This window comes from Paramisgurnus dabryanus, chromosome 3 (genome assembly GCF_030506205.2).
Source record: "Paramisgurnus dabryanus chromosome 3, PD_genome_1.1, whole genome shotgun sequence".
NCBI classification, from domain to species: Eukaryota; Metazoa; Chordata; class Actinopteri; order Cypriniformes; family Cobitidae; genus Paramisgurnus; species Paramisgurnus dabryanus.
In genome coordinates, this window is record NC_133339.1 from 43,753,428 (window position 1) to 43,773,717 (window position 20,290).

At 37.3% G+C, this 20,290-nt stretch overlaps 1 protein-coding gene across 1 annotated transcript; it reads right to left on the reverse strand.

Annotated features, from left to right (window-relative positions):
• Positions 1-2,111: 2,111 nt before the first annotated feature.
• Positions 2,112-4,391, reverse strand: LOC135744807 (immunoglobulin lambda-1 light chain-like). Its single transcript, XM_073814163.1, has 4 exons — positions 4,283-4,391; positions 3,889-4,206; positions 3,264-3,293; positions 2,112-2,596 (listed from the first exon to the last, which is right to left on the reverse strand). Exons 1-4 carry the CDS (start codon positions 4,362-4,364, stop codon positions 2,277-2,279), a joined length of 750 nt encoding a protein of 249 aa, XP_073670264.1. The 5' UTR covers positions 4,365-4,391; the 3' UTR covers positions 2,112-2,276.
• Positions 4,392-20,290: the final 15,899 nt, after the last annotated feature.

Here is a 20,290-nt window from a genome sequence, read left to right on the forward strand (position 1 = left end):
CAAAACAAGAAAATATAAATTATGTAAAGATACACAATGTGGCACCACATAAAGCGGAGATGCATTTTTGTCAAATAATTCAAAGCAATAATCAATAAGTTTATTGTTTAAGGTTGTGATGCTGTACATTCTCAATAAGCTCAATGCAAGCAAGCAGTCTATGAATTTCCAATCTATGCCCTCCTTCTTATACTTCCCTTGTTCCAGGCTTCAGCACAAAGATATGATGGTTTAAAACAGTAGCAGTTTGTCATTGGTAAAGTTGATACGCAGCTGATCCAATCTCTAAAACTAATTAAACAATTAAACTACTGTATAAGTCATTGTACCATCCACACGAGCTGTTAACAAATTAACTTTCATGAGTCATGAAGCATTAAGGAAATCACATCTTCCGACAGCTGTGACAGCTTGAAAAGTGTTGGTTGAATAGCAGTCTAAAAAACAGTCAAGCCTTCCGATTTTCATAAAAATATCTAAAAATGTGTTTCAAAAATGATCAAAGAACTTACAGGTGTGGAACAAAGTGATTTATAATAAAATTTGTTTTTGGAGTGATCTATCCCTCTAATAATTTAACAAATAGGGGCAGTTTCCCGGACAAGGTTTAGATTAATCCAGGAAGCTCAAACATTCATTTTTGTCTGGAACTGAAAGCGCCCCTAGTCTTTACTTACTCCATGACTTCTGTAGACTACATCCTCTCTTTCCATAGCCTGCTATTCATTGTACATAAACAGTATTTTTATATTTAATTGCACTTGCTAACCCATCTATCTATCTATCTATCTATCTATCTATCTATCTATCTATCTATCTATCTATCTATCTATCTATCTATCTATCTATCTATCTATCTATCTATCTATCTATCTATCTATCGCATAAGGGAAATTCTGTCACATTAAACTAGTGTGGGATGTGCAGATTCCTTTGAGTTCAATGGACAGTAACTAATTATGTACTTTGACAATAAATATAGTTGTGTATGTTGTTTCAGTGAGCCTTGAGAACATCATGTTTTTGATCAAATTCATGAGCCAACAGCGACATCCGTTGGTTATCTGTTGTCATTACAACCTTGAAAGTAGACAAACAGAGCTGTGGAAATTTGTAAATTGAAACCAAACCATCATTTACCATAAATTTGGGGAAAGGTCCAGTATTCAAGAAACTTTAGAGTTATCGTGGCCCCTGCCAACATGATACCTCATATCCTAAATATTCATTTATAAGCTAAATCAAAAGTTTTCATAAGATTTTGACTGTTGTAATTTCTGTATTTCTAGAAATCAGTCTCTCTGCCGTATCTTCATTAACTTCAGCGGCCCCATTTTGTACAGCAAAGAGGTAAATTTGTTAATTTTAGTTTTGTCTTTTGTTTTTCTCTCTTTTATTTGTCAACCGTCCCTGATCATTTGTGGTTAAAACCAAAAACAAGAATCTGTTTTAAGGTCATTACTCACATAATCTAAAATAATCAGCAGCAGGTGTTTCCTATGTGCAGAAAATCTCCACACATCACTGCATCTGCTAGAAGAGGAACTTCTTTTTACATGTACTGTATTTATTACAACTAATAATACAACAAATTTGTTACATTTTTGTTTACCATATTTGTAAGTCGCTTTGGATAAAAGCATCTGCTAAGTGACTAAATGTAAAATAAAAATGCAATCATTTTGAAGTAACATTTATTGATACAGAGAATAAAGTATGGCAGTATTTCATTTTTAAATCTAATCTGTAATTACAAGATTATTTTAATATTTTATAATAATTCCTGCATAAAGACACATTATTACGCTTTTTTTACTTATTAAGTGATGAACATTACAATTTGTACTGAAGAGTGAAGAGAGTTCACTTTACCCACATCGCAGACGTGTTTTAGTTTAGTACTAAACATTAAAGCTTTTATGGGGTCTTTTACAGTACTTATTTAGCACATTTGCTGTGTAACAAAAAAAAAATCATGTTTAAAAATTAAACTTAAAATGAAATTGGATATTTCGGGTATGTTAACATCAATTTTCTTTAAAAATCAGTAAAGCAGTTTATGAATTATGCAGTTTATTTCAGATCAAAAAGCACAATAATGTACAAGGATCATTTATAAAGAAATTCCCACATTTATTCAAGACAAAACATATTGTCAAAGAAATGAAGCTACTTAGATTAATTCTTAAATATTGCCTAGATCTTTGTTTTCTGCTACACACTTTTGATAAAAAAATATTACAAAAACAAGGACAAGGCAGTATACTTGGCATTTATTAATTGCATTCAGATTTCTTGATCTTTGTGGTTGTGATCTTTCCAGCAGCAGTCACTTTACATGTGAGATCTTTGTCTTTCTCCCACTCTGATCTCTCAATGGTTAAATAACTGCTCAACTTGAATTTCTCATTCGGCTGCTGTTCAGCAGATCCGGTGAAGACGCCATCAGTAACTGAGTTTCCATTCACAAACCAACTCACATCAGCAAATCCCACAGACATGTCATTGATCAAACACACCAGAGTCACTTTACTGGAGCTCACATCTTCACTGGATGGAGGGAAAATCTTCACAACAGGAGGAGAAACACCTGAATCTACACAACACAATTCATGAAGAAAGATGAAGAAATAAATGCACTTTATCACTAAATAAGAAGTGTTTAAGCTGTTTAACATTTTATATTTCACAACATTAGAGTCTCTCAAGATTAAAGATCAAGTTTAATTGATAAATTTACTACTATATTCTGTAAACAATATTTAATAACTGTGTTTGAGTTAATTCATCCATCCCATTCCAAAGTCCCTTTCAAATGTATTATTTATTATTATTCTGGGACTTATATAAATGGGTGTTTTAAAGGTTTCTAGAGAACTGAAACATCTGAATAAATGTAGTCATCTAAACAATGTGTCCATCACTTTTGTTCTTAACATTAATGTTTAGGTGATTCAATTGAAAACATTAACTATCATCCCTGCTCAAATGTAGAACAAATCAATTTGTGTGCTATTAAAAATCATTTGAGTTACAAAAAATACATAAATTCTGGAAAATTTATAAAATGATTAAAATTAATACTGGAAGTACATAAAACATAAATCCAGGAAAAATGCACATGGAAGCTTTCTAAGTGTTGATTAAGCAGTAAAATTCCAAAAATGAATTACACCAAATATCATTTTTGCATTTTATAAAATATCTCTACATACATTTAAAATATAAAAACAGTTTAGTATGTGAGTAGAAAGATGACTTACCGGTCACAATGAGTTTTGTTCCTTGTCCGAATACCACAGTGATAGATTTCAGATCTTCAGTCGTACAAAAACCTCCTCAGTCTCTGATGTGATACAAACAGAAGTGAAACAGTAACTCAACTTTAACTCATCTCTGTCTCCTTTAGTTATTTAATATTATTGTGACATACTTGTAATTTAAACACTTGTTTTATAATCATTAAATCTCAACACAAACTGATGTTGTGCTGGAGTTGACATTTTTTAAATTATTTATAATCCAGAGTCACATCAGTAAACTTCTTCAGTGAGTTTATTATAAGTGAAGAGTAACGCTGTAAAGAAACAGTGATTTGGATTTGAAGTCATGATTTGACTTTTAATATTGTTATGATTTGATTTTTGTTTATGATTACATTATTTTTCCAGTCAACCTTCACATATTTCCAATAATAGCCTATTGTTAAATAATCATCTGTAATATTAAATAAAAGTATATAAAACAAAAAAAACTGTTGTAAATTATACTGATACTTTCTAAATAATATTTTAATCATGTGTTTTGATCAGTAATAATAATGTCAGTCAGCTCTCAGAAGTGACTGTGAACAGTGAGGAGGTTTTTGTCATGATGTGAATCACTGTGATACGCCCTCATTACTGTCCCATGTCAGACAGTAATACACAGCTGAGTCTCTCACATCTACATTACTGATGATCAGCTGATAGTCAATTTTTGACTGAGCTTTAGATGTGAAACGGCTGGATGAAAAACTGGCACCATATGTAGGAGAGCTAGTATAATAGTATGTCAACACAAACTGAGGAGCTGCATTTGGAAGCTGTTTATACCAAGAAACCCAGGTATTATCCACTGCTACATTACAGTCCATAGTCACAGATTTTCCTTTTTCTTCTGTCAGTACTGAGGGTTTTTGTGTGACAACTTTAGCTGAACTGACACCTGAAATAACAAATGAGAAAATCCTTAATTTCATGTCCATGACATCAATATGTTAAGCGTGAAATGTGTAACTTACATGAGAGAAGAGTGAAGAGATTGATGAATATTATCAGCATCTTGTCTGTGTTTGTGAAGCTGTTTGAGTTTAGTGAAGACATGAAGACAATTTGATTCTCATATAGAGATTTTGAAGAAGAAAAACTCTGAAAGAAGGAAGTTCATTTAAATTCAGCCAATCAGCTTCACTTCCTGCTAGAGAGTAAAAGAGTTTCATCAGTCTGCCTGCAAACATCAATCTTCAAATAAATGTTATCTGAGCAAAATATCAAAAGCTCCTCCCACAAAACTCAACCTAGTGTATAATCTCTGACTGTTGTCTCTTTACTCTCTCATGAGAACAGACCGACCTGCATCTACAAACATGCTCTTCCTTCTCTTTACGATTTACCAAGGACCTTTGTAGACAGGTTGCTCAAAGTGTTTTTTTGAGTCAACCTAACTGGAACAGTGACTTAGACATCCTTGTACAACTTACCCCTATGTTTAACTCTCTGCCTATAGCAGGTCTCTTACAGTATCTGTCTTTGTATACTTTATAAACTATGCCAATGTTGGTAAAGCATATCTGTAAAGCAGTGTTTCCCAACCCTGGTCCTCGGGCACCCCCTCCCAGAAAGTTTTAGATGTCTCCTTATTTAAAACACCTGATTCGACTCATTAGCCTCCTTCTAAAATGGTAAACATGTGTCCCTAACAAGCTGATGAGTTAAATCAGGTGTGTTAAATAAGCAGACATCTAAGGGTGTATTCACAACTGCCTTGTTTGGTTAGATTAAGTCGAACTCAAGTTCGTTTCCCCCCTTGGTGCGGACCTTTTGGGCAGGTGTGAATACAGCAATTGAACTCTGGTGCGGACCAAACAACCGCACTGAGGCTATGTTTACACGTGGGCGGTTATTTTCATAAACGGACATTTCAACCTCTCCGGTTTCAAAAATAATATCGTGCACACATGTCAGTTTTCAGAAAAGTGTTTATTTACACGTACCCGTGCATATATGCCGTCAAGAGAAGCTCAAGCCCACGTAAGCCAATCACCGGCAGCGCTGGTGGTGACGCGAACTGGTTCTTCATGTTGGAGGGAGGAGTTGTTGCAGTAGGTGATCGATGACGTCAAAGTACCGCGAGAGCGAGTTGAGGAATCATACGTAGAGGTATAATTTCGAGTCGCTCTCGCGGTACTTTGACATCATCCGCTGCAGCGCCGCATGAAGTCAAACACGCATAAAATTGCTGACCTCAGAGCACTCGTCTCCTCGACATAATGGAGCAGCTGTATTTGCAAATACAAACACACGAAACGAGTTTGCACGAACATAAATGTGATCTTGGAAGCGTTCAGAGTAGCAGTCACATGTAAACATGGGTCGCACTTTTGACGTAGGTGCGAGCTCTGGCGCATACTCTGTGACGTTGCCTGCTTAAACATCCGTTTGTCTCAGTTTACATGCAACCGTGCAACCGAAGATTTTCAAGATCTCCACTCTGGCCGGAGTTCTTAGAAACAATCGGTTTCAGAGGCGAGTTCTCCGTTTGCGTGTAAACGAGGGCCACAAACGAAGGTAAATCTCTCAGTTTTTAAAAATAACCATGTACGTGTAAACAGAGCCTCAGACCCAGCTGAAGAGGTGGTCTCGGTCCGGTTCCAAACGAACTCAGTTTAAGGTGTGAACATGTACCGACCTCGATTCGCACCAAATGTAGGCTATTATATTATTGTTATTCTGCTAGTGGGAGACACCGCGGTCAAGCCAGCCGCTGTTCGAAAATACATGGTCAAGCCAGCCGCATTTCAAATTACGCGTGTGCGCCTATTACTATACATACGGTAATTTCAAGAAAAGCAGAAAGAACGCGCTTTTCAGAGCGCTTGGTTTCGTTTCCTCTCGCTCGCTTTCTCTCTCTCTCTCTCTCTCTCTCTCTCTCTCTCTCTCTCTCTCTCTCTCTCTCTTTCTTTGTCTCTTTCTTTCTTTCTTTCTCTCTCTCTCTCTGTCTGTCTCTCTTTCTTTCTTTCTTTCTTTCTTTCTTTCTTTCTTTCTCTGTTTTTTTCTCTTTCTTTCTCTCTTTCTGTCGTTCTCTCTCTGTCAATTTTCAATTTAAAGAACTTTATTGGGATGATTGTGTCACTTACTATATTGCCAAAGCATTATACATAAAACAAGAAACATACAGTAACACAATATTATCAAACATTAAGGTGCAATTAAGCTAAGGTGCTGGGTGATGGATGAAGTACTACTGCAAATAAAATAAAATAGAATCAGAGGATATTTGCAATATAAAGTAGACTTTGAAATATAAACATATGAAGTATACAAATGTACATTTATGGAGGCACATGAGAGGTAAAATAAAAGTACTGTACAAGATCAGGGCTGTAGATTATTTCTGATGGTGTGTAACTGATTAATGAATTTAGCAGCAGCTGATGGGTGTCTGTCTTCCCCCAGTAACATCTTCATTTGATCTGAATCTGAAGAGCTATGAAACTCTGCTATGAGCTTTGAGATTTTGTCTCTCTCTGTCCCTTTCTCTCTGTCTCTCTCTCTCTCTCTGTGTGAGTGCATGCTGGGAGCGAGTGCGGACGGAGCTGTTTGGCGTGAGTGAGAGCGCTGCTTTGTTGATGCAAACTTTTCTTCCTTTCTGGCTACTTTTCGTTGCTAGTTGCAGGATTAGTGTTTTTGTGGTTTCCCGCACTTCGGTCAGCGGGGGGAAAGGATGGGGTCGGAAGCGAGAGACCCCTCGTTTCTCACCCCCAGGCATGGCTGTAAATGCATGCCTGATGCTGATGTTTCAGTAGAGGACTGTTTGATAGCTGTAAGTACAGTAATTGGTGGAGGAAATATTCAATCTGCCTCACGAATGAATAAAGCTATCGTTTTTTTCCTCACTGACAGTCGTATGGTTGACGATTTGATAGAATCAGGCATAACTATTAACAATACTTTTGTCCCGGTGTTGCCTTTGTCAAGTCCGTCTAAAAAGGTTGTATTTTCCAATGTTCCGCCTTTTATAAAGAATGAAATGTTGGAATCATTACTCCTAAGGTACGGCAAAATGATAAGCCCGATTAAGATGATTCCACTTGGTTGCAAAAACCCCGACTTAAAGCATGTGATGTCTTTTCGGAGGCAGACTTTCGTGATTTTGAATAATCAGTATGATTCCATAAATCTCTCTGCTAAATTGAAACTCGATGGGAAAGACTATACCATTTTTATTACATCAGATTCTATGAAATGTTTCGTGTGTGGTGAATTTGGACATGTCAGACAATCTTGTCCGAATCAGAACAATCCGGTGGCCTCGGCTGTGGTTGCGGATAACAGTGGGAGGGCCGAAGGTGCGGTTGTTACTGCGGCAGTTGTGGTAGAGAAACCCCAGCGGGCCGGAGAGACTCCCGCGCCGGAGACGCCCGAAGGGAGGCCGGTGCCGGAGGCCTCCAAAGTTCGCTCGGAGGAGCCTGCTGAGGAGGTAGCCGGGCCGAGTCACACGCCCGCTGTCCCGCGGACAGACGCGGGGCCGCTGTTGATGCGGCAGGCGGCATCTGATGTCGACCAGCCTAATGCTGATGATCAAACGCTGACGGATAATATTACTGACGATTCGATTTCTCAAAGTCAAGAGGATTTTTCATCCCAGGAATTTGTGGATGCCAAATTATTGAATGAGGATTCTGATAAAGAGTTTGATGATATGGAAATGTGTGATTACGATGTGATGGATCACGAGTCTGCCTCCGGTAAGTCAAAACTTTATTCTGTTAAAGAGATTACTCTTTTTTTGGATACAACGAAGGGTCTTCGCAAGCCAAAGATTGAAAATTATTTTCCGGATTTGAAACTGTTTTTGATTTCATGTTCAACGGCAATGAGAAGCGCCTCTCTAGATGAACTTGACAAACCTAAGCGATACCGTCTCAAGAAGTTTATGAGCAGTGTCAGAAGTGTTTTAAAAACTAAGAAGTAATTATGGACATATTTTTTCTGAGATACTTTTTCGGATTCTTTTTACTGTGTGGGTTTAGTACTTATTTCTCTATGGCACCGCTGAGGTTTTGCTCTTTAAATATTAACGGGTGCCGTGATGCTGTTAAAAGAGCTAGTCTTTTTGACTATGTTTCTTTAAAATGTGCCAGTGTAGTGTTTTTACAAGAAACACACACTGATGTTCAAAATCATGTACAGTGGTTGTGTGATTGGAAGGGGCAGGTTTTTTTGAGTCATGGCACCAGCCTAAGCGCAGGTGTTGCCATCTTGCTGGCCCCTGAGTTTAAAGATTTGCCTGTGAATATTACTGAAGTGGTTCCCGGTAGATTGATTAGAGTGGATGTGACACTTCGGGGCTCTGATTTCTCTTTTTTAAACGTGTATGCGCCCAATGTTGGGGCTGAACGGATAGTGTTTTTTGAAAAGCTTAAGGATGCTATTAACGTAGTCCAGAGTAATAGGATTATTGTGTTGGCTGGTGATTTTAACTGTACACTAAACCATGTTTTAGATAGGAATCATTCTGAACCTCATAGCTCATCTTCTGATGTGCTTAGATCACTTGTTATGTATCATGATCTGGTAGATGTCTGGAGGGAGTCTTTTCCCTTAGCTAGACAATACACTTGGGTGAAAATTAATTCTAATATGATATCTGGGGCCAGATTGGACAGATTTTATGTACAAAAATGTATGAGGGAGAAGTTTTTTAACAGTTCCATTACTCCGACTGCTTTGTCTGACCATCACCTTCTCTTGGTTGATGTTGTCTCTGCTGAGAAAACCTATAAGCAACCTTATTGGAAGTTTAATAATAGACTGCTATTAGATCAGGCCTTTGTGCTTTCTTTCACTTCTTTCTGGGAGTTTTGGAGAGAGAGGAAATGTCAGTATAAGTCCTTAAGTCAATGGTGGGACATTGGCAAAGTCCACATTAAACTTTTCTGTCAAAACTACTCTGCCTACTGTAGGAATAATCTGGATAACACAATGATGCAGCTGGAGCAGGAGATTTTACACCTCAGCAATGAGGGGGACGGTGCAGATGTAAATGGGGCTCTGGAGCGGAATAAGTTTCTATTACGGAACCTTTTGGAGGAGAGGGCACAGGAGGTATTGACCCGTGCAAAATTTTTATCAGCTAATAGCATGGACGCTCCTACCTCCTTTTTCTTCAAACTTGAAAAGAAAACTGTGGACAAGAGAATTCTGGGCTGTCTAAAACTTCCTGAGGGGGGGAGAACTACTGAGAGTCATCGGATACTTTCGTATGCACGGTCTTTTTATGAGGAGCTCTACACTGCTGACCACTGTGAAGAAGAGATGGTTAATTTACTCCTCCAGGATCTACCTCAGCTTTCTAAGAGAGATCAGTCCTTGCTTGACATGCCACTTACTTTGGGGGAGATATCTTCAGCGGTACAGGAATTGTCACCCGGTAAAGCTCCTGGCCTTGATGGATTAAATGCGGATTTCTACAAGCGTTTTTGGACTATCATTGGGAATGACTTACTACTCGTTTTTAAGGAGAGTATTGAGAATGGTCTTTTACCAGTAAGTTTTAGAAGGGCGGTAATCACCTTACTTCCAAAAAAAGGGGATCTAGAGGACATCAAGTGCTGGAGACCGGTTTCGTTACTTGGAACGGATTACAAAATTTTTTCAAAGACCTTAACGAACAGGATTAAACTTTGCATCTCCTCTGTGATCCATGCAGATCAGTCTTATTGTATTCCCAGTCGTACAATTTTTGATAATCTGTTTCTAGCCCGAGACTTGATTTCATACGCCAAAATGCACACCTTGGACGTCGGCCTTGTTTCCTTAGATCAGGAGAAGGCTTTTGACCGTGTGGACCATGGTTTTCTTCTAAAAAGTCTTAAAGCTTTTGGTTTTGGTACTTCTTTCATTAACTATGTTAAGCTGCTGTATACAGACATTTTTAGTATGCTCAAAATCAATGGTTCCCTTACTAAACCCTTTAAAGTGGGTAGGGGTATAAGGCAAGGGTGTGGTCTCTCCGGCATTTTGTATGCTATCACCATTGAACCATTTCTGGTCCGTCTGAGGAACAATCTGAGTGGCCTATCTATAGTATGTCCTCGCAGTGCAGAATCTGTGTCTGTCAAGCTTACTGCTTATGCGGATGACGTTACGGTTCTTATAAGGTCTTCAAAAGATGTGAAAGAACTGGAAAATTCACTTGAGATCTTTCAGAAAGCTTCTTCCTCCCGCATTAATTGGGAGAAGAGTGCAGCCCTCTCACTGGGAGTTTGGGAAGATGGAGGGCCCCCGGCTCTCCCCCAACGCTGTGTATGGAGTCAGGAGGGCCTTAAGATTCTAGGCGTCTTTCTAGGAACAGAGAGGTACATGAGGAAAAATTGGGATGGCGTTTTTGAAAAAGTGACTGGACGCTTACGCAAATGGGAGTGGATTCTACCCAAACTTTCCTTCAGAGGAAGGGTTTTAGTGGTCAATAATCTGGCAGCTTCAATGATGTGGCACAGAGTGAATGTACTTGACCCACCTAAGGATCTGCTTGTTCGTTTACAGAAGGTGTTTGTAAATTTTTTTTGGGATGGGTTTCATTGGGTCCCTCCGGCGACTCTTTATTTTCCAGTGAATGAGGGCGGTCAAGGGTTGATTAATTTGGTTGCTAAAGTTGAAGCCCTGAGACTAAAGGCTGTTCAGAAGCTACTGTACTCACCAGGGTTTACTGGGGTCTCTGGGTCTTGCCCTTCTCAGATCTTTTGGTGGGTTGGGGCTGGACAAGCAATTATTTTTAATGTCTGAGTATGGTAAGGTTTTTCCCTTCAATATTAATTTTTATGGCTCCATTTTGGCTTCTTGGTCAGTGTTTAATATCCACAGACGTGACGATTTGCACTTTGGTGTTAATGAACCTCTGTTTTTTAACCCTCTTTTAAGTGGTTTCACATGCAAGTCTAAAACTGTTGTCAGCATCTTTTTGGAAAAAGGGGTATCTACCATAGCTGATCTAATCTGCCTTCCTTCCAAGTCATGGAGGACAGCTGAGTCTATCTGTAGCCAAACAGGCTTTAAATCTGTAAGGATGGTGGAACAGATCCTGGGTGAGCTGAAAACTGCTTTCCCAGCAACCCTTCTCTCTTTTTTAGAGAGTGTATTGTTTAAAGGCTCATATGATAGTTTTTTCCCAATACTGACTGTGTCTCCAAATGTTTCTCTGGATGGTGAGCGGGATACGAAACTGCTCACTTTTAAGTACTTGGAAGGATTTGCCCTTAATGAGGCTGGGAAGGATATACTCTATCAGACTTGTGTCAAAGTCAGGTTTTCCCAAGGAATCATGAACAGAGAGGACTCCAAATGGAGGGCCTATTTGCAGGCTCCCTCTAATTTTTTGCCTTCTTGGAGACTTTTTTATAAAGGCCCTCTGCCTAAGCGTTCTGGGGACTTACAGTGGAGGATTTTACATTGTATCTTACCTACTAACACTCATGTCTCGAAATTTAATTCAAATGTTTTGCCTAAATGCTTGTTCTGTGGTTTTCCTGAAACTGTTTTTCATGTCTTCTCTGAATGCACCAGATTGCTACCACTGTTTTCTGTTCTGGGAAAAATTCTTAATGATTTGGGTTTTGTTTTTGACATGATGCACTTCATTTTCGGTTGTAAATACTCAAGGGCGCTTATGAAGCAATGTACTGTGGCAAACTTTTTAACGGGTCAAGGGAAGTTAGCAATTTGGAAGTCTCGTAAGCTAGCAAATGATGGAACAAATGTGAACCTTCTTCAGCTGTTTATGGCTTTGGTGGAGTCCAGGGTTGTTGTGGAGCACAAGTTTTTTCAGTTGACAAAAAATCTTCCAGAATTTGAGTTTAAATGGTGTGTAAATGGGGCTTTAACATCCCTTGGTGAGGATGGAACACTAATTTTTAACTGGTAAACTTTGATTGGGTCAATCAATGTGTCATGTACATTTTATTTGTTTTCCAGCTGTGATTTAGTGTGAATGGATATGTTTTTTCTAATGATTAAATAAAGGGAGTTAAAAGTCAAAGTCTCTCTTTCTCTCTCTATCTCTCTTTCTTTCTTTCTTTCTCTCTCTCTGTCTCTCTCTCTTTCTCTCTTTCTTTTTTCTCTTACTTTCTTTTTCTTTCTTTTTTCTCTCTTTCTTTTTCTCTTTCTTTCTCTCTTTCTCTCTTTTTGTCTTTCTCTCTTACTCTCTCTCTCTCTCTCTCTCTCTCTCTCTCTTCCTTTCTTTCTCTTTCTTTCTCTCTTTCTGTCTTATAGTATAAACACTTAATTTAAATAAAGTATAAAAAACTATGATCTGTTTTTGAAGGGGACGTCCCATACAGTATGCATAGCTCATATTTAACCATTTCACTGCATCATTTTGGACATATATACCATCACTCCACTTCAAAGGCCTATAAACATTTCATTTCAAAAGAGTAGAAAAAAAGGATGATCTGTTTGTGAAGGGGACGTCCCATACAGTATGCATAGCTCATATTTAACCATTTCACTGCATCATTTTGGACATATATACCATCACTCCACTTCAAAGGCCTATAAACATTTCATTTCAAAAGAGTAGAAAAAAAGGATGATCTGTTTGTGAAGGGGACGTCCCATACAGTATGCATACCTCATATTTAACCATTTCACTGCACCATTTTCGAAATATATACCATCACTCCACTTCAAAGGCCTATAAACACTTCATTTCAAAAGAGTAGAAAAAAAGGATGATCTGTTTTTTAAGGGGACGTCCCATACAGGATGCATACCTCATATTTAACCATTTCACTGCACCATTTTGGACATATATACCATCACTCCACTTCAAAGGCCTATAAACACTTCATTTCAAAAGAGTAGAAAAAAAGGATGATCTGTTTTTTAAGGGGACGTCCAATACAGTATGCATACTTCATATTTAACCATTTCACTGCACCATTTTGGACATATATACCATCACTCCACTTTAAAGGCCTATAAACACTTCATTTCAAAAGAGTAGAAAAAAAGGATGATCTGTTTTTTAAGGGGACGTCCCATACAGGATGCATACCTCATATTTAACCATTTCACTGCACCATTTTCGAAATATATACCATCACTCCACTTCAGAGGCCATAAACACTTCATTTCAAAAGAGTAGAAAAAAAGGATGATCTGTTTGTGAAGGGGACATCCCATACAGTATGCATACTTCATATTTAACCATTTCACTGCACCATTTTGGACATATATACCATCACTCCACTTCAAAGGCCTATAAACAATTCATTTCAAAAGAGTAGAAAAAAAGGATAATCTGTTTTTTAAGGGGACGTCCCATACAGTATGCATACCTCATATTTAACCATTTCACTGCACCATTTTGGACATATATACCATCACTCCACTTCAGAGGCCTATAAACACTTCATTTCAAAAGAGTAGAAAAAAAGGATGATCTGTTTTTTAAGGGGACGTCCCATACAGTATGCATACCTCATATTTAACCATTTCACTGCACCATTTTCGAAATATATACCATCACTCCACTTCAAAGGCCTATAAACACTTCATTTCAAAAGAGTAGAAAAAAAGGATGATCTGTTTGTGAAGGGGACGTCCCATACAGTATGCATACCTTATATTTAACCATTTCACTGCACCATTTTGGACATACTGTATATACCATCACTCCACTTCAAAGGCCTATAAACAGTTCACTTCAAAAGAGTAGAAAAAAATATGATCTGTTTTTCAAGAAGACGTCCCATACAGTATGCATACTTCATATTTAATAATTTCCCTGCACCATTGGTATGCATACTGTAAGGGACGTCCCCTTAACAAACAGATCATCCTTTTTTTCTACTCTTTTGAAATGAAGTGTTTATAGGCCTTTGAAGTGGAGTGATGGTATAAACAGTATGTCCAAAACGGTGCAGTGAAATGGTTAAATATGAAGTATGCATACTGTATGGGATGTCCCCTTCACAAACAGATCATCCTTTTTTTCTACTCTTTTGAAATGAAGTGTTTATAGGCCTCTGAAGTGGAGTGATGGTATATATTTCGAAAATGGTGCAGTGAAATGGTTAAATATGAGGTATGCATACTGTATGGGACGTCCCCTTAAAAAACAGATCATCCTTTTATTCTACTCTTTTGAAATGAAGTGTTTTTAGGCCATTGAAGTGGAGTGATGGTATATACAGTATGTCCAAAATGGTGCAATGAAATGGTTAAATATGAGGTGTGCATACTGTATGGGACATCCCCTTCAAAAACAGATCATCCTTTTTTTCTACTCTTTTGAAATGAAATGTTTATAGGCCTTTGAAGTGGAGTAATGGTATATATTTCCAAAATGATGCAGTGAAATGGTTAAATATAAGGTATGCATACTGTATGGGATGTCCCCTTCAAAAACAGATCATAAGTTTTTTCTACTCTTTTGAAATGAAGTGTTTATAGGCCTTTGAAGTGGAGTGATGGTATATATTTCGAAAATGGTGCAGTGAAATGGTTAAATATGAGGTATGCATACTGTATGGGACGTCCCCTTAAAAAACAGATCATCCTTTTATTCTACTCTTTTGAAATGAAGTGTTTATAGGCCTCTGAAGTGGAGTGATGGTATATATGTCCAAAATGGTGCAGTGAAATGGTTAAATATGAGGTGTGCATACTGTATGGGACATCCCCTTCAAAAACAGATCATCCTTTTTTTCTACTCTTTTGAAATGAAGTGTTTCTAGGCCTTTGAAGTGGAGTGATGGTATATATTTCCAAAATGATGCAGTGAAATGGTTAAATATAAGGTATGCATACTGTATGGGACGTCCCCTTCACAAACAGATCATCCTTTTTTTCTACTCTTTTGAAATGAAGTGTTTATAGGCCTCTGAAGTGGAGTGATGGTATATATTTCGAAAATGGTGCAGTGAAATGGTTAAATATGAGGTATGCATACTGTATGGGATGTCCCCTTCAAAAACAGATCATCATTTTTTTCTACTCTTTTGAAATGAAGTGTTTATAGGCCTTTGAAGTGGAGTGATGGTATATACAGTATGTCCAAAATGGTGCAGTGAAATGGTTAAATATAAGGTATGCATACTGTATGGGATGTCCCCTTCAAAAACAGATCATCCTTTTTTTCTACTCTTTTGAAATGACGTGTTTATAGGCCTTTGAAGTGGAGTGATGGTATATATTTCGAAAATGGTGCAGTGAAATGGTTAAATATGAGGTATGCATACTGTATGGGACGTCCCCTTAAAAAACAGATCATCCTTTTTTTCTACTCTTTTGAAATGAAGTGTTTATAGGCCTCTGAAGTGGAGTGATGGTATATATTTCGAAAATGGTGCAGTGAAATGGTTAAATATGAGGTATGCATACTGTATGGGACGTCCCCTTCACAAACAGATCATCCTTTTTTTCTACTCTTTTGAAATGAAGTGTTTATAGGCCTCTGAAGTGGAGTGATGGTATATATTTCGAAAATGGTGCAGTGAAATGGTTAAATATGAGGTATGCATACTGTATGGGATGTCCCCTTCAAAAACAGATCATCATTTTTTTCTACTCTTTTGAAATGAAGTGTTTATAGGCCTTTGAAGTGGAGTGATGGTATATACAGTATGTCCAAAATGGTGCAGTGAAATGGTTAAATATAAGGTATGCATACTGTATGGGATGTCCCCTTCAAAAACAGATCATCCTTTTTTCTACTCTTTTGAAATGACGTATTTATAGGCCTTTGAAGTGGAGTGATGGTATATATTTCGAAAATGGTGCAGTGAAATGGTTAAATATGAGGTATGCATACTGTATGGGACGTCCCCTTAAAAAACAGATCATCCTTTTTTTCTACTCTTTTGAAATGAAGTGTTTATAGGCCTCTGAAGTGGAGTGATGGTATATATTTCGAAAATGGTGCAGTGAAATGGTTAAATATGAGGTATGCATACTGTATGGGACGTCCCCTTAAAAAAAAGATTATCCTTTTATTCTACTCTTTTGAAATGAAGTGTTTATAGGCCTCTGAAGTGGAGTGATGGTATATATGTCCAAAATGGTGCAGTGAAATGGTTAAATATGAGGTGTGCATACTGTATGGGACGTCCCCTTCACAAACAGATCATCCTTTTTTTCTACTCTTTTGAAATGAAGTGTTTCTAGGCCTTTGAAGTGGAGTGATGGTATATATTTCCAAAATGATGCAGTGAAATGGTTAAATATAAGGTATGCATACTGTATGGGACGTCCCCTTCACAAACAGATCATCCTTTTTTTCTACTCTTTTGAAATGAAGTGTTTATAGGCCTCTGAAGTCGAGTGATGGTATATATTTCAAAAATGGTGCAGTGAAATGGTTAAATATGAGGTATGCATACTGTATGGGACGTCCCCTTAAAAAACAGATCATCCTTTTTTTCTACTCTTTTGAAATGAAGTGCTTATAGGCCTTTGAAATGGAGTGATGGTATATATGTCCAAAATGGTGCAGTGAAATGGTTAAATATGAGGTATGCATACTGTATGGGACGTCCCCTTAAAAAACAGATCATCCTTTTTTTCTACTCTTTTGAAATGAAGTGTTTATAGGCCTCTGAAGTGGAGTGATGGTATATATTTCGAAAATGGTGCAGTGAAATGGTTAAATATGAGGTATGCATACTGTATGGGACGTCCCCTTAAAAAACAGATCATCCTTTTATTCTACTCTTTTGAAATGAAGTGTTTATAGGCCTCTGAAGTGGAGTGATGGTATATATGTCCAAAATGGTGCAGTGAAATGGTTAAATATGAGGTGTGCATACTGTATGGGACATCCCCTTCAAAAACAGATCATCCTTTTTTTCTACTCTTTTGAAATGAAGTGTTTCTAGGCCTTTGAAGTGGAGTGATGGTATATATTTCCAAAATGATGCAGTGAAATGGTTAAATATAAGGTATGCATACTGTATGGGACGTCCCCTTCACAAACAGATCATCCTTTTTTTCTACTCTTTTGAAATGATGTGTTTATAGGCCTTTGAAGTGGAGTGATGGTATATATGTCCAAAATGGTGCAGTGAAATGGTTAAATATGAGGTATGCATACTGTATGGGACGTCCCCTTAAAAAACAGATCATCCTTTTTTCTACTCTTTTGAAATGAAGTGTTTATGGCCTCTGAAGTGGAGTGATGGTATATATTTCGAAAATGGTGCAGTGAAATGGTTAAATATGAGGTATGCATCCTGTATGGGACGTCCCCTTAAAAAACAGATCATCCTTTTTTCTACTCTTTTGAAATGAAGTGTTTATAGGCCTTTAAAGTGGAGTGATGGTATATATTTCGAAAATGGTGCAGTGAAATGGTTAAATATAAGGTATGCACACTGTATGGGATGTCCCCTTCAAAAACAGATCATCCTTTTTTTCTACTCTTTTGAAATGAAGTGTTTATAGGCCTCTGAAGTGGAGTGATGGTATATATTTCGAAAATGGTGCAGTGAAATGGTTAAATATGAGGTGTGCATACTGTATGGGACGTCCCCTTAAAAAACAGATCATCATTTTTTTCTACTCTTTTGAAATGAAGTGTTTATAGGCCTCTGAAGTGGAGTGATGGTATATATTTCGAAAATGGTGCAGTGAAATGGTTAAATATGAGGTATGCATACTGTATGGGACGTCCCCTTCACAAACAGATCATCCTTTTTTTCTACTCTTTTGAAATGAAATGTTTATAGGCCTTTGAAGTGGAGTGATGGTATATATGTCCAAAATGATGCAGTGAAATGGTTAAATATGAGCTATGCATACTGTATGGGACGTCCCCTTCACAAACAGATCATCCTTTTTTTCTACTCTTTTGAAATGAAATGTTTATAGGCCTTTGAAGTGGAGTGATGGTATATATGTCCAAAATGATGCAGTGAAATGGTTAAATATGAGCTATGCATACTGTATGGGACGTCCCCTTCAAAAACAGATCATAGTTTTTTTATACTTTATTTAAATTAAGTGTTTATACTATAAGACAGAAAGAGAGAAAGAAAGAGAAAGGAAGGAAGAGAGAGAGAGAGAGAGAGAGAGAGAGAGAGTAAGAGAGAAAGACAAAAAGAGAGAAAGAGAGAAAGAAAGAGAAAAAGAAAGAGAGAAAAAATAAAGAAAAAGAAAGTAAGAGAAAAAAGAAAGAGAGAAAGAGAGAGAGACAGAGAGAGAGAAAGAAAGAAAGTAAGAGAAAAAGAAAGAGAGAAAGAGAGAGAGACAGAGAGAGAGAAAGAAAGAAAGAAAGAGAGAGACAGAGAGAAAGGGACAGAGAGAGACAAAATCTCAAAGCTCATAGCAGAGTTTCATAGCTCTTCAGATTCAGATGAAATGAAGATGTTACTGGGGGAAGACAGACACCCATCAGCTGCTGCTAAATTCATTAATCAGTTACACACCATCAGAAATAATCTACAGCCCTGATCTTGTACAGTACTTTTATTTTACCTCTCATGTGCCTCCATAAATGTACATTTGTATACTTCATATGTTTATATTTCAAAGTCTACTTTATATTGCAAATATCCTCTGATTCTATTTTATTTTATTTGCAGTAGTACTTCATCCATCACCCAGCACCTTAGCTTAATTGCACCTTAATGTTTGTTAATATTGTGTTACTGTATGTTTCTTGTTTTATGTATAATGCTTTGGCAATATAGTAAGTGACACAATCATGCCAATAAAGTTCTTTAAATTGAAAATTGACAGAGAGAGAACGACAGAAAGAGAGAAAGAAAGAGAAAAAAACAGAGAAAGAAAGAAAGAAAGAAAGAAAGAGAAAGAGAGACAGACAGAGAGAGAGAGAGAAAGAAAGAAAGAGACAAAGAGAGAGAGAGAGAGAGAGAGAGAGAGAGAGAGAGAGAGAGAAAGCGAGCGAGAGGAAACCAAGCGCTCTGAAAAGCGCGTTCTTTCTGCTTTTCTTGAAATTACCGTATGTATAGTAATAGGCGCACACGCTTAATTTGAAATGCGGCTGGCTTGACCATGTATTTTCGAACAGCGGCTGGCTTGACCGCGGTTGGGAGACGCGCTATCAAGCAGTTTATGTCGTGCATATACTGTACGGCAATGAATTTGAATATCTTTATTGTAATAATAAACTTTTTATTTCTTTGCTGAACTTAGGTGAGTTTGTGCATGTTTTATATTGTTGTAGTTTTATATTCATTAAGAAATTTGTTTTCGAAAAATCTTAAGCGAGTAATTTAACAAATTTATTCTTGTTCTGTTTTAATACAAATAATAATAAACACATAAGCATTATGGAAAATTATGAGATGTGCTATCAAGCTGTTTATTTCGTGCATATACTGTACGGCAATGACTTTGAATACCTTTATTGTAATAGCAGAATATTATGCATACAAACAGCGCATCTAAATCCGCATAATTGAACTTTTTTTCCGCGATCGCAGAACAAAACGCAAAATCAAAAGAAATGTCTTTCCAACCTGCATTTTTTATTTCATGGCAAAATAATAACAGTAATTTAAAATATCTTATTATATTTTTTATAAAATTATCTAATACTTTTTGATACAGAGTTAGACAACTTGGTAAACATTTCTGGCTTTATTTTACTTCAATCTTTCCTGCACCCTGCACCCCATCACCAGCAACACCGCGCCCCACAAACAACAGTCAATCAAAATCTCCTTTGCACATATTACTAAAAATTTTTTAAAGTTTTTAATTGTTATCTAGTATAATGAATTATTTTCATGAGGATACATACGTGAAAGGTCTGTGTGAGCTCAGCTGTGTGTCGCAACTGCTGTCTCACATAAATGACAAAAACTGGGTGAAGCAATGTCATAATGCATTTCAATTTACTGTTTTTAGTCCTTATATTAAGTTGTTGAAAACTTGGGACACAAAAGAAAGGCATCTGTCCATTACTATCTCATCTCAGCGTTAGCAAACTTGTGCATGCTGTCAGCGCGTGAGGACCGATCTTCTTCCTTTCAGGCTTTGAACTTGAACGGTCCGGTCACATA